General features: G+C 41.8%; 1 protein-coding gene across 14 annotated transcripts in view; it reads right to left on the reverse strand.

Annotated features, from left to right (window-relative positions):
* DAB1 (DAB adaptor protein 1) overlaps positions 1-14,455 on the reverse strand; it is a 467,833-nt gene that overhangs the window by 38,826 nt on the left and 414,552 nt on the right. For all 14 annotated transcript variants that reach the window (XM_054833773.1, XM_054833768.1, XM_054833770.1 and 11 more), the window contains 2 exons: positions 720-851; positions 57-176 (listed from right to left, as the gene is read on the reverse strand). In XM_054833773.1, coding sequence (XP_054689748.1) covers positions 57-176; positions 720-851 — 252 coding nt within the window. The remainder of the gene's footprint in view (positions 1-56; positions 177-719; positions 852-14,455) is intronic.

Genomic DNA, 14,455 nt, shown 5'->3' on the forward strand with positions numbered 1-14,455 from the left:
GGGGGGATACTTCAAACCATACTTTTCTTGGCAGTAGTCTAAGCTTATGCGTGTACCTGGTATACCGCTTGTTCACACTGTTTGTCCTTTTGTGCCTTTTTTTCCATTTCTTCCCTTTGTTTCAGTTCATAGATGAGCTGAAACAAGTCTCGCAAGTCCAGAATTACAGGTTCGGCCTATGGAAACAAAAACAGGAAGGAAAGTTTCTATATGGGAAAATATACACCTCTTATCCCATCCCACTGGTAGAGCAGTTATAGCATCTCCACCATTGCAGGGAACTCCATACAGAATTAATCTCTACTTTTGCATCCAGGCTCGAGTTAATTGCTATTGAACTAACTCTATTTGCAAATTAATGATAAGTATAATTATGAATATAAAAGGCATATATATGAATATAAAGGCATATTTATTAGCGGTTTCTTGTACAATGGAATTACGGTAGACTATATGCAAAGTAGCTTAGTTAGCAAAGTAGTTTAGTTACAAAGGAAACCAGTAACTGATTATAAAAAAATACATCATGACAAATCAGAAATAGTGAAACATATTCCCTTTTTCCCAAGCTGGTTTCGTTAATTTGCTACTTAAGAACACCTAAGCAGACACTTGTGACAATCGTAAACAACACAAGATTGGCCTCTTGAACAGCTTCTTAGGAACACGGCTTTTCTATTGAGGTATGCTGTAGAAAATGACAGTGAGCTGATACTTACTGCCTGGGCTGTTTTTATTGCCACAAATCTATGATTTCCCTCCTTTCCACACACATATCCAAACGCTCGATGGTCAGTGATATCCTTTGCGATGTATGAAATTTCATGAACTGCATGGTGGTGCTGTAGTAGCTATTAAAGAAAGCACAGTAAGAAATATCCATCAACATGTTCCATTAAAAAGCTGTACGATTTCTCTTTCATCAGTGCTTTACCTAGATCTCTGTACACCTATGGAATTAAACCAAACAAACAGAACCTGCTATCGGAACCAATTAATACCTGAACTCCTTAGGCCTATTCTCTTTTCAAAAATCTAACCAAACCTGACTTGCTTTAATCGTTTGACTAAAAGCTTCAATAAAATATTTTTGCTGGTATCTTTAGGTGAGATACAATTCAACAGAAAATATCATGTTACCTAGTTACTACCAACACAGCATCCCAGGTACAGAATCAATATTTGTAGGTATATAAAAGAGGTGGCAGCGGCCGTCTGGAGCTTCACGCAGGGCGAGCCTGAGGACAGACGGATCTGCAGGGGCTGCCGAGCTGGAGCTGAGATACCCAATTTCTCTAAGAATCGGCACCAGACTTGCTCTATCTCTGCAACACTCGGCATCAGCCAACAAGCGATGTTTCATTTAAACAGTAACAGAACTCCAAAAATTTATTTTTTCCAGAAAATTCATGGAAATGTAATTCTCCAACTCAAAATCAATGCTAAATACAAAAGTTCACAATTTATTTAAAATCCCACTCTGGTTAAGTATAATAATAAAAAGACTCAATTTTGTTTTAAATGGATGAGCGAAACTCTCCCCAGAGCCAGGACATGAATCTGAGACTCCTACAGCTCAGAGTGCCAGCGTCTTTCTCACTTGAGCCTAAATAGTATTTTATTACCGAAGTAATATTGAAGTATTTCTATTTAGAATAATGTCCTTGAAAAGTTTATCTAAAACAATGTATTAGTATCAATTTCTTCCTTCTGATATATTGACCTGCTCTTATATCATCTAGGGATAATGCTATTTCTGAGAGCAGGCAAAGCCTCACAAAGAATTCTTTTGAGGTCCAGATTCCTGCTGGTTTTGAGAAAAGCACATTTTGAAAATCAGCATGGTATCCAGGCAATCTCTAAACAACCAGTTATTTTTAGAGTTTAAGAAAAAACATTTTAAAATTCAAAACCGGAGAGGATGCATGTGCGTAGAAGTGAAAAGGCTGAGCGCGTGCAGGGCAAGTGACAAGCGATGAGGCTTCAGTAGAACACGGACTGAAATTCAAAAGGAGAGGCAGCATGCAAGAGACAGATGACTACATATAAAACAAAAGACTGGACATTTTTCATTTTCATTTCGCAGTAAATGACTCCTAACTTCCCAAAATCAAGATTGCTTGCTCGTAGGAAAATGCAAGTGTTGCCATTGACTTCAGGCTGAACGGGGCTAAGCTGAAGGTGTGCTTCAGAGTCTCCCAACCTGTTAAGCGTTTAAAATTAATGATGGGATCTTACTTAGATAATACAGGGATATTGATTTATTAGGCTTTTCTGAAAACCAAGTTGCATGCTATATGTTACAATGAAATGAAACGTTCCCATCTCTCTATTCTGCATATGACAGAGAACGTTATCTCTGGCTTCTATTAAATCAAAGTTCTTTGACATTGCTTTATTGATTGTGAGACAGCGTTTCACACTGAAATTAAACTGTGATCAGATTTCTTCCTCATGGAATTAAATTTGAAGATCATTCTACCATGGAAAAGTATCACCCACAATGTAAGACAGCAGATGGAGACACTCCAATTTATTTGGGAACCCTCATTAACCGTTCGAAAATCGTTACATTTTTAATGGTTATGGTACTTTACATACTCTATCAATAGATGTACAAATTAAGTAAAGGTGACTGCAACGTTATCCTTTCAGATATTTTACTGTATGGAGTGTCTAACGAGTTTTTCATTTGTTTGAGAGATACTGACTTGGAACATACACATGAAATGCAATGTTGCACACACACATCTGTACTAGAAATGTAGGTATCAGCCCTCCCGCAAATCTGTGTTTTCACAGCCCTCCATTCATCTAATGTGTCCTTTCTACAGATTCCAGTACTTTATTCCAAATATTGTTTAACGAGCGTCTGATTCTTTGCTCATCGTAAAGCAGAAATGAGACTCCTGCTGCAGTCGCTAGAGATTTACCACCGTAAAATTCAAGATCAGAACTGCATCCTTTCTGTAACTCTTTGTTTTAAGGATGCAGCCTGCCTAGCACCCCGCACAGCCCTTCGCAGCAGCGACACGTGCCTAAAGGACAGCAGAAGGGACGGCACGAGGAAAAGCACCATCTCATCCAGCCATCCAACAGAGACGTACAATTGAGGCTATCTATAAATACACGGTCTTTGCATGTTTTGATTAGATTTGCATCTGGTGCATTCGCACAGATTAATCTGTTCCGTAAAATGAGACCAACCAAGAGAAATATCATTTTTATCCCTCAGTTTGTAACTGCTCACATGTAGCCACCCCCTTGATACTCGATATGAACTGTCCTGAAAGGAAATGAAACAAATATAAAATTGCTTATAGCAGAACTGCTGGTCAGTGCTTAACAGTTGATATTCACTCCTCTCTCTCCTCAGCCTCTTTTTTTTTTTTTTTTAATATCTTCAAGGTTTTACCATGACTTAATCCTATCTCTAGTGGGTTAGAAGCCCATAAAAGAAGTATTTCATAACTCAGGGATGTTTATGACACCCCTGTATGCACATGCTGATGGATTCCATCACACGCTCTTTGATGTTTTTACTGTATCTTTGCTGAGTGCTGCTACGAGCCATTTACCAATTCATAAGTGAGGTATCAAATTGTTTTGGAGGGCTGCAGTACGACAGAACAAATTATAGAGAAGACTTAATTTGTATTATGGTTCAATACAGTCAATTAAATATTGCACAGATTAGAAAGTAATTTAACATTTAAGCCTCAGTTGTTAAAAAAATCCACTGTACATAGCCTCCAAATTATTTTAGGTCTCCTGTGACTTTAGTCACTGTTGCAAACATTGAGGATTTTAAATGCAAGCACAGATAAAGTCTCAAACCGGATAATTAAGCAAGTCCCGTGATGCACGAGTCCTTCTTTTTAGGTTGAACATGATGTCATGATTATATTTTTGTTCATACGTTAGAAAGTTTGTTCCTAGTGTTAAAGAAGTCCAAAACACCCATCTCCACCAAGGCTGCTGCCTTCCCTCTTCCCCTTGAGTTTGCTCCGGTCTCTCCCACCAGCCATTATTTTCTCTCCTTTTCTCCATTCTATCCCCCGCTTCTCCTCTTCCCCCAGGTTGCTCCCTGTACATCACATTGAATTGATTTAGCTGCCTCTGAGATCTGTAGCATTTCTAATTTCCCTCAGGCTTCTTGGCACCTATCATAAATTTTTTCACCCCTTATCCTCGTCTTGCCCCTTTATTTCCATGCTGTAGCCTCCAGTGCCACTAAATCAATTAAGTCAATCAATTAAGTACTTGGAGGGTCCAGCAATCATGTCAAATATGTGAGTTAGATGGCATGAGAAAGTCACTGCTTTACTATCGCTATTTCTCTTTTAATGAGGTTGTCTATTTTGTGGAGCCTGGGGCACAGTGTTAAGAGCCACAACAAAAAATATCCTGTGAGCTGCGAAGCCTCCTATAAAAGCTGCCCCACCGAAAGGAGGAAGCACGTACCGTACAATATTGTATCTACATGGACAAGTTGCACAGGGATTTAAGCTACACAGCCTTTCACCTCGAATAACTAAACGGGGAGCTTGTTTTCAGATGGGTGGTATCAGCTGACAGCTCCGCTGTTACGATTTCCACGCTAGCGATACCGGGATGCGGGTGACAGACGTGGCCCAAGCAACTTCTGCATTTCTATTCCTGTCTGTTCACTTCTATCACATGGCAATAAGCAATAATAGATTTTGCGTGTCACGTAAAGCTCCCTAAACATCAAAGTTACTCACCAAACTGCAAAATCCCTAATGGATTCATAATAAAATAACTTTATGGAGTATAGTTTCGGTCATGCTGCTGTCTACCTGCAAGTCCCCTGTACTCCGACTCGTGATTGCTCAGCAGCACGATAGGAAATCAGGCCCTGTATGTTTAGGAAGACTACGGAACAAATCGTAGAAACGGAACTTAACGCGGAAAATTACGGCAATGCCAAAACAAGCAGCTTAGCAAGCCAGGAGGGCAGTAATACACTGACCAGTAGTTACTGCAACACATTAAGTGAAAACAATGAATTGTAAAACACGTGAGTGGTTCTGAGATGAATTTGGTCTCATTGGTGCAAGAAACACAGGAGCGGTACAGATGTGTGGGCAGCTCCTCCACTACACCTAGGAGGCTGCTGTGTTCGTTAGTGGTGCTCGACGCGTGCACTACGGCACTTTGGCAAATGCTTTTCATGGCCATTTTGTTACAATTCCTCTTTGGTTTAGCTGAGATTTGCAGGGATCATGGGGTCACAAGCATTTCCCAAATTGCTGCAATGCTCCTCTGCTGTTTCATTAAAATGCACTTTGCAGAGGTGGCGTGGAGCTGCTCACGTCCACCATAAACACCCCACAGCCCAAACACACACTTCAGGAGCAGACGTGAAACACCTGAATTCTCTACAGCTGCAGAGTCAAATCCCAGACCTGTCTAGTTTCATATCTTTCAGGCAAGGATGGAGAGCAGTCCCCTGTGTGTAGACACCTAAAAAAAAAAACCCCAAACCCCTAAAACCCCCATGCTGGGATGGAGCTTTCCCCGGTACCCACTGATGGTGCATGGATACCTCTCAAGCAGTTGTGAACCTTTCAACTTCCTCTCCCCCTTGAGAGAAGTGCGTTTCAATGGGACTCTGTACACACAATTTTGGGAAAAAGTCAACGATCTCAAATGTCACTGAAATGGAAAATGAATCAGTAAATCATATTTGCACCACAAACTTCCCCGTGCTGTTTTCTGGATCTTAGGGTTTGGGTGGCAGATGCAGTGGCAAAGCAGATACGCAGGCAATGAGCAGAACAAGCCTTCCTCTAACCAGTGCCGAAATTTTCAGCTTAATCTGAAATAGCGAAGAGGAGACAGCTTGTTGTGTTGCAGAGCTACAGCTACCAACGACCCCAAACTCCCTGCAAATCACTGCTGGACACAGCACAGGGCAGACAGGAGCAGGGGTGGTGACAGAGCTCATCCACCCGAAAAGTCAAGTGCTCCCCGCTGCCATCAGTGCGTTCCCCCACAGCCTTTCCCTGCCTCCCCAGTGGGTTCCGAGCACTCGGCGCAGCATAAAAACATCTCACTGGCGTTGTGGGTGTTGCTAAAGCGTAAATGAAGAGACAGAACTCGCAGGTTTGCTGTCAGCGGCAGCGAAATCCAACCTGATAAGGCTTTGCAGCACACCTTGTCAATTTATCGCTGCTGCTGCTCTCTCAATTAGTGACAGGCTGCTGCAAATCCTGGCGTGACTGCTGCGGCCGCCTCTGCCGCCACTGGGCAGGGGCTTTTCATTACCCTTTTTCTTTCCTATTACCTCGGCCCATTTTCCGAAGATGAATACAAAAACTTGTTTGGATTTTGCTCCGATTGGTCAGAAAGGCAAGAGGGGAGCAGTTCACCCAGGCCATATGACACCAAAGGGGATGCTGAGGAAAGGAGGACAACTAGTACTCACAAGAGAAACAGCTCTAGAAACTATGTCTAAACAAAAGGCAAATAGGAAACATCGTATTTCAAATCTGACAGTCCGTTCCTACCGTGATGAGTACTCCAGTTGCATGTCCGTGGGGAGAGGACAGCACAATGAACAATATATGATGGATCACAGTAATTTGGCTTAAATGTAGTAGTGGTTGGTGGGGATAAACACTTGACAGACAAAAAACCTCTGTTATATAAACATTGACTACAACATGTGGAAAATATCACCTAGTTTGAGCTAGAAAAGGAAGAGAGCAGTAGAGTTGAAGCTTAGCAAATTATCAAAATACTGAACTCCTACTAGAACAGCAAGCAGTTTTGGAACAAGGTAGCATTTCAATTCAGCTTTCAAAAATAAATGTCACACATGAGTATCTGAAAAGCAAAGCCCACTAGAAACCTCTTGTGGTTATGGAGATCTCAGTATTGGGAGGCATTTCCAGGCACTGGCCAAGACGATCAGTTCTGATCATAAAAGACTATAAATCGAACATACTACCATGGAGCAAGCGCTGAAACCTTCCGCTGAAGGAGACTGCACACGTGCTACCTGCTACACAGCCGCAATGAATGGTCCGGCCCTGGATCTTCTAGACCCAAAACCACCCACGGAGTTTGGGCTGAGCAATAGGTCTGAAAAAAAACCCAACAAGAGTAGGAGCAGAAAAGGAAAACGTAACCTCTGGAGCGTCCTCCAAGCCTGAAGGGACTTCTCAGATGGCAGCCTTTAAGCACGCCTTCACAATGAGAAGAAAATAAATCTGTCTAATCCCTGTGCTTCTTCCATACACACTGATTTTGCAGACAATAACCCGAAAGAAAGAGTTTTCCAAGTGCCAACTTCCAAAAGGCGTTTCAGTGCACAAGCTTTGTGATAAAAACACTTGGCACAAAAAAACACGCTTTCAGATTATACGCAGATCAAAGCTTGGTCTATGTATCACAAAGGGGCACATAAAATATGGTGCTGATAAAGAAAAGAATCAAGGCAGATTTAGCCCCAGTTATCACAAACTCAGTCCCTCCAGGGGGTCAGCAGTCTGGCTGTGATACAGCAAAGCACTCAAAAGATGCGGAAATTTAATTTCCTCTTAATAACAATAATAATAATAATAAACTCTTAAGAGCCATTCTCTTCCTGCAACCAAGGAGACTGAAGCAAAAAACAGATTATATGACTTCCCAAACTTACACGGCAATGTGCAGCTGAGTCAGGAAGGAGGAAAGTCGGTGAGCATAATCGTATGTGTAAGGATAAGCAAGGCTTCAAGTGAAGGGCTAGACGAAGCTCAATCTGTACACTCTACTTCATCCTATACAAAGGCAAGCACTTAGCGCAAGTACCCCAGGTAGGAGCCTGTTTGGTTGGACTCAGGAAGATAGCTTAAAAAGGTACTTCAGCCTCAGCTCAAATCTGAATTAATCCTTACCATTTCCTTCGCTCGATGAAAAAAGTATCCTGCTACTGCCTGTATCTTACCTGGGGAGCAAGAGCAGCAAATTCTTAAGAGAGCAAACACGAGTGTCCTTTTTTGTGCCTCCTGTGACACGCAGCGTGCTCTCGACCGGCCTGGGGTTGTCCTCACCCGAGACCCCTGGCATACACCGGGAGTCAATTAAGTTAGTGGGACTTAACTTCGCCAGCGCAGCAGTCTAATTGTGATGAATGGATCTACGATATGGAGCTAGCTGGATGTTCCAAGAACCTAATTTGTGAAAGAGAACACCACTACGGTAATAAACTTCTGTCTGGCTCTCATAATTTGTAATAACGTCTGACAAAGACCAGATATGAATTTAGTTATTGTTCATTGTTTTAGGAAGCAAATGCTAAGTTGCTCATGCAGAAGATCCATTTATTAGATATATGAACTTGTGAAAGGAACAAAACAAAACTGGAATGCACACATGGCCAATTCCGTATCTTCACTTCAAAGGCTTTTCAATTTTTTATTGTACCAGAAATGAAAGTAGCTGGCTAAATCTAAAACCCTTGTCCAATTACTATTAATCCCAAGTTATATTTTAAATATGTACTTGCAAATATTGTTCCAGGACAAAGAAAATCCTAAAGGGCAAGGAAACATTTTCGTAGAGCTTTGGAAAAACAAATGTGCTACACTAAAGCCGTGATGCTGGACCTCCCATGAGTCTCGTACTATTTTCTTATTGTTTCTGCATCAGACACAGTCATTGTTTTATCAGGATGGTTAAAACAAAGAAGGATTTGCACGGGGATGCCCACAAGCAGCAAACCTGATTCTTGATCCCATAGTCAGTGGCCCCACTAGACCATAATAAACTCAGTAATGCGATATGGCCCTACATTGCAGCTGTATGGGACCACCTAGAGACTACAATACGTTGTTTTACCTTGCCATTTCACTATTTCAATGTGGTGTACGAGTAACAGTACTTGCTTATTAGGATATTATTTTATTCTTTGGGATGGCAGCTGTGCAGTGGCCACTGCTTGGTTTCCGGGGCTGTAACACATCTGTCCGAGGGCATTCCCCCTTAGCATCCACCTCTTCGTCTTCTGCAAAATGGTCAGTGGATCAAAATAGTCATAAACACACCAATGTTGCCCTATACTCCCAAGCCAAAACTGCATACAGCCTATGCGTAGCAGGCACCTCTGACCATGCCTTGTATTTTTTCCTGTTATGTTGTGAGGCTTGTAAGACCCTTATCAATTAAATATTGAATTAGAGGGACTACAATATTCAGTAATGAGCCCGTCAGTTTGTTACAGTATCACTGAACCTCTTGATATTTTTATTGCCTTCATCTTTACAGCCCATGAGTGTCTTTTGAGAAGCCTTTACTTTTACAAGGTTCTTTTGTTCCTTTACACCAATATTCCTCACCTCCTGAAATGCTTTTGATTTACATGAACAGCACAAGAAATTTCTTCATACAGCTCCTGGGAGCTGTGGACTCAATTTTTGGCTTTAATTGTCTTGGATCTTAACTGTTTCAGATTGGGTAAGCATTGTGACGCACCCTCTTCTTGTAGCCCGCGATTTGAAAAGCTCATCAGTGAAAACCAGGCTCCGATTCTCTTGATTTGTTATGCAAACCCTATAAAGCAGAGTTTACAAAGATCACAAAAACCCCACTCCTACTGGCAATACTAAAATTTAAGTTGCACTGGATAGTCATCAAACAGCAACTTTCTTTAACCATAAATCTACTTCCACAACGGTACAAACTTCTCTGGAAAAGGGGAAAAGGACAAGAGGGATTTATTTTATATTTATCTATCTGTCTTCCAGATACTCATACCAGTTTAATGAGACTTTAAAGGGGGCTGAGGGAAAGCACATGTACAGAGGAGAATAAGAATAGAAAAGGACTCTACGAATTCACAAATTGTGTATAACCAATATGCCATGTTCATGTGCCAATTAAAAATTAAAGCAAAAAAAGTTGAGAAGTTCACACAACACAATGTTTTATACCTTTCAAATACAAAAGTGATTTCATAATCAGAAATAAAGCAAAGTATACCAGCAAGAAATCCTGTCTCTGTTCCACAACAATAGATTGCTTTCCAGTGGCACAGTGTAGAACTGGACAAAATCCCCTCAGCTCAACTCTGCATCTCTAATGGCTTCGTTTTTTAGTGGCCAGCATATAAACACACAAGGAGACATCCTGGAATCCTACCACATCTGTCCCCTACCACAGGCATCGGTTTACATCGGCGAAACACTTGAGCTTACCTTTTCTATACCATAAACAGGTAAGCCTTTCATCCTGGGGTCACCCTTCTCTACTACTACATTTTCCAAAACATATTATCATGAGAAATCCTCCTGGTTCCCAGCAGAGATATCTGAGCTGCTGGATACTCTTCCCAATGCAGAACTGGCCTGCGAGGTGATGGCCGACTCTTTGAAAAGACTGAGGAACAACCTCTATCCATATTGTAAGATCTCGGACTATTCCATAAGTGGAGGTGTACAATCACAGAGCATTGTAACGGCGCCTGAAGGCTGCCGGTTAGCAGCGTACCTGTGGGTTAGCAAAAGATGATGCTGGAGCAATGAGCTTTACAATTCAGAAACAGTACCATAACTACCTACCCTGGTCATAAATGCCACGCGGGCACTTCATTTTATTTTCAAGTCTTCCTACAGAAAAAGAGAGGAAACCGTTTTCTTTGAGTTACAGTTGCATGTATAAAGAAACTCTGGCTAATCCCATAACTGTGCCACTCCTTCATTTGCCCAGGTCCCACAACAGACACTTAACCTAGGGGATAAAGCATCCGTAGCAACACAACGAGTGTGTGCAGTACTTGAGCCCTAAGATAAGAATAAAATAAAAGGCAAAAGGCAAACCTCAAAGAGACTCTAAAAAAGAACAAAGAACTTGCAGGTAATTTTTGGCTCAATTTTGGGTTTTCCCCCCCCCCGCATTATCCCGAGGTAGGAATTTCTGGAGTGGCACTCAGTAGGTGCTTGGCACATTGTGCGACGACAGTTCTAAATTTCAGCTCAGGCAATGGGGAGTATTTCTAAGTTCTGCCCTGGCACCTTCCAAAAGGGAGCCCTAAAGCTCCCATTTGCACATTTTAATGCCCAGAGTTGTTTCTTCCCTGCTCGTTTTATGTAAAGCAGGTTTTAGGCTTCTCCTGCTAATTGAAATCTCCAAAAGCAAACTTTGATTAAACAGTCTGCACGCAGACGTGGCGCAGCAGAGAACACGGCTCAACTACGCTGGCTTTTCTCTCCCCCGCCTTGCTTTTCTGTCCTGGCAGTGGGTGGCACGCAGGGGCTGCCTTTCAGAAAAGCTGTCAGGCAGTGCTGCCCTCACCTTTTACTTAAATGTACACGAGCAGAGCCTTCCACAGCTTTGAAACAGGGATGCTGGCTTGTTTTCTACTGCTTATTCCTTTAGTTCTCCCCCACCCTTTACAACTTCTGTGCATAGCAAGTCTTCTAATCAAAACTGAACTTCCTCCTTACTTCACTCTCAGCACTACGCCTCATGCAGGTACAGGTTACACTCTCACATGCTTTACACTTCTTTAAAATACTTCCAAATTCCTGCACCATTCAAAGGAGTACATTTGGCTAATTAAAGATCCCATAAGGCTATAAAACCTTCTACAAACCAACTCAGCCTTCTTAAAAGCAAGGACACAATCAAAAAAATTGGATTCAGATCCATATTTTGACTACCTAAAAAGAAAAAAAAAAATACTCAGACCTATGCAGAGCAGGAGCTAGGAGCCATATGCAATATTTTCAGATACCCAGACTTCTCATTTGCTTTAAATGTCAAGGCACTCAAATTAATTAGTGCTCTGCCTCACCTCTTTCACAACACTGCCATTAAAGTCTGCAGGAATGTTGCTGCTTGCTTCGCTGGGAGTACAATCATGCAGAATTAGGATGGGAACCACAAAGGATTAAAAAGTATTAACAGCAGAGCTAGCTAGAGTCCATTAAACGCTGCTTTTTCTAGAGGAGTGCTACAATTGAGGGACACGTTAGGCACTGCTGTAATTCCACCATTACCTCCAGGTGCTGGGTAGCACAACGGGAGATGCTGTTCCAGCCCTCAGGCTCTGCGACACATGGTTGCCTGCATGCTGAGCATACAGTGCATAAACCAGAAAGGTTATGAGTACAGTTATCTCATTTAGGAAGACAACTTTTATGAACAGTTATTTATATATTAAGCGAAGATCTGCTGGTATCTGAAATTTATCACTTATTCAAGTGAAAGTCAGGGATAAAAGCAGGTATTTGTGTTGGGCAACAGCACAAGTAAGAGCATCCAGTGGACACCACTGTCTTTCCTCCTCTTCTCCTTCCACAGGGCCACTTAGTACACTTCTTACACTTAGTGGAAGAAAAGGCATTTCCTCGTCCCCCTGCACTATCAGACTGAACAAAGCTCTTGCTGACTTCCCTGTAAACACAACCGTGTTCCTGAGGGCAGAACATCATCCACGGATTTGATTGCCAATACAGATCTATTCCTATCATCCCGCAAACTCCAGGTAACTTTAGAAGTAAACCTTCCTGTAGTTTCCCTCTGCCATTACATTGACAGCGAAGGTCATCTGTCTCCCTTGCATCTGACCCCAGCAACAGGAGAGGTTAAACAGCCTACGAGTTAGCACAGGAACTCAGAAGCATCGTCCGTCGGTAGAATTGCTATTACCAGGGCGAAGGGAAAATTGCAGAGCAGCCTACCAGATAAAATGCACTGAATACGAAGGAAAATCGCCGGCACAGCTGGGGCGTAATGCTTCCAGCCATCTCGAAGAGGAAGGAACAGCAGATTTCAAAGAGGGACGTAACTTTCTGTTGTGGCACCCACTGAAGGTCCCCCACCGCTCTCAAGGGAGGTTTTGGTGCATCTCAGCCGCCTGCGCTATTATTATGTCAGCACTTCTGTTGCTAAATCCTTTCCCGAGCAGTTTGAAATCCAGCCATTATAATTGAGCATGGGCTGAAATGGGCCTGAAATCTTTGTCTAGTGTTTTTTCTTTCATTTTTCTAGTTAATGCATTAACCTGGCTTAAAAGTATCAGTATTTGCAAACAACTCCCTCGCTCTAAGCAACTGTGCATTTTGGGTGCTCTTCTATAAGGCAAAATCAGAGCTAGAGTCAGTAGGACTACAACGTGGCTTTCCTATCCTAATTTATTTATCTGAATCACAGAAGGCTAGTGATTAGAGGCAAAAACCCCAATGAAACCCTATACTTTGAGTTTTCTGCCATGGGACAACACCTCACTGGAGGAATGCATAACAACATATAACAGGATCCATAACAACAAAAAATTCTATAACCAAAAGTTGACTTTCAAGTTTTTAGTAAAATTCACCCCAAATTCTGCTTAGGCGTACCAAACATTAAAGGCAAACGATACTGGAAGTGTTTACATAGTATTTTTTAGTACAGCAGATCTACAGACCCATCCCATATGCAATGGAGGCCAAATGGCAACTGGGAACATGCACATAGTGAGGTTCCCCATACCATAACGTACAGTGCATGTAGCAGTACCTCCCTCTTAAATCCATCCTGGGGTGCTTGGATTAAACAACAGGAGGCCATACACAGCCAAATGAGACCATCACTAAAGTCATAAAATCTCATTTTCTGCCTTTTTGAAAGCAATCAACTTTTACCCTTTTCACACTGAAAAATACAACTACGACAAATTCCCACAAATTATTTCGGTTTGGATAAAACATTTGCAATAGCTTTATTTTATCTTCATGCCAATTAGTGTCAGAAATATTACAGTTCCTGCGGATACTCACTACAAGAAGGCTGAACTCAGCTCTAGATCAGAGTATTGCCAGATGAGAGAGAGAAATTTCAGCCTTCCTCTGTATTGCCAGGTGTCAGGAGGAAAGATGTAAGGTTCAAACCAAAGCTCCTGATCCCAAAACAGTCAGAATTCACAATGTGCAAAATCACATCTGAGTTTTGCCTTTTGGGATCTTTTTTTTTTTCACAGTGACAAAACCGAACTAATACATAAGGTTTTTACAATCTTCATACAGCAAACTGGGCATCTATAAAATGTATCTCTATGAGCTTGTGGCTATTAAAAATCCCAGTGGAGCACTCTGAACCATCCAAACTGTCTAGGGCACAGTTTGGAAGGCCAGTAAGAAATGAATTACAATAGTCAACAGGGGATGTAATTATGGAAGTAGGCTCTTCTGACATTTGCATTTTGCTAACTGTCAAATGTTCTTTATGAAATGTGTGTTATTGTTTCCCTTTTGAAGTATCAGAAGACTATAAATACCTTTTAAGAGTTATACGCAGGGTTTTTAAGTCCCCTACTCTGACGTATTCTAATTAGATATATTTATTGCATGTAGAACAGTAAATGCCATCTCTTACTATTCATATTTACAAGGAGAAAGATGGAAAACTGTCAAGCAACAGAGCAAGACTCCCAGCCGGACAGAGGGCTCTTTCGCAGGCAGAA

The sequence above is a fragment of the Grus americana genome, chromosome 8 (assembly GCF_028858705.1).
Source record: "Grus americana isolate bGruAme1 chromosome 8, bGruAme1.mat, whole genome shotgun sequence".
NCBI classification, from domain to species: Eukaryota; Metazoa; Chordata; class Aves; order Gruiformes; family Gruidae; genus Grus; species Grus americana.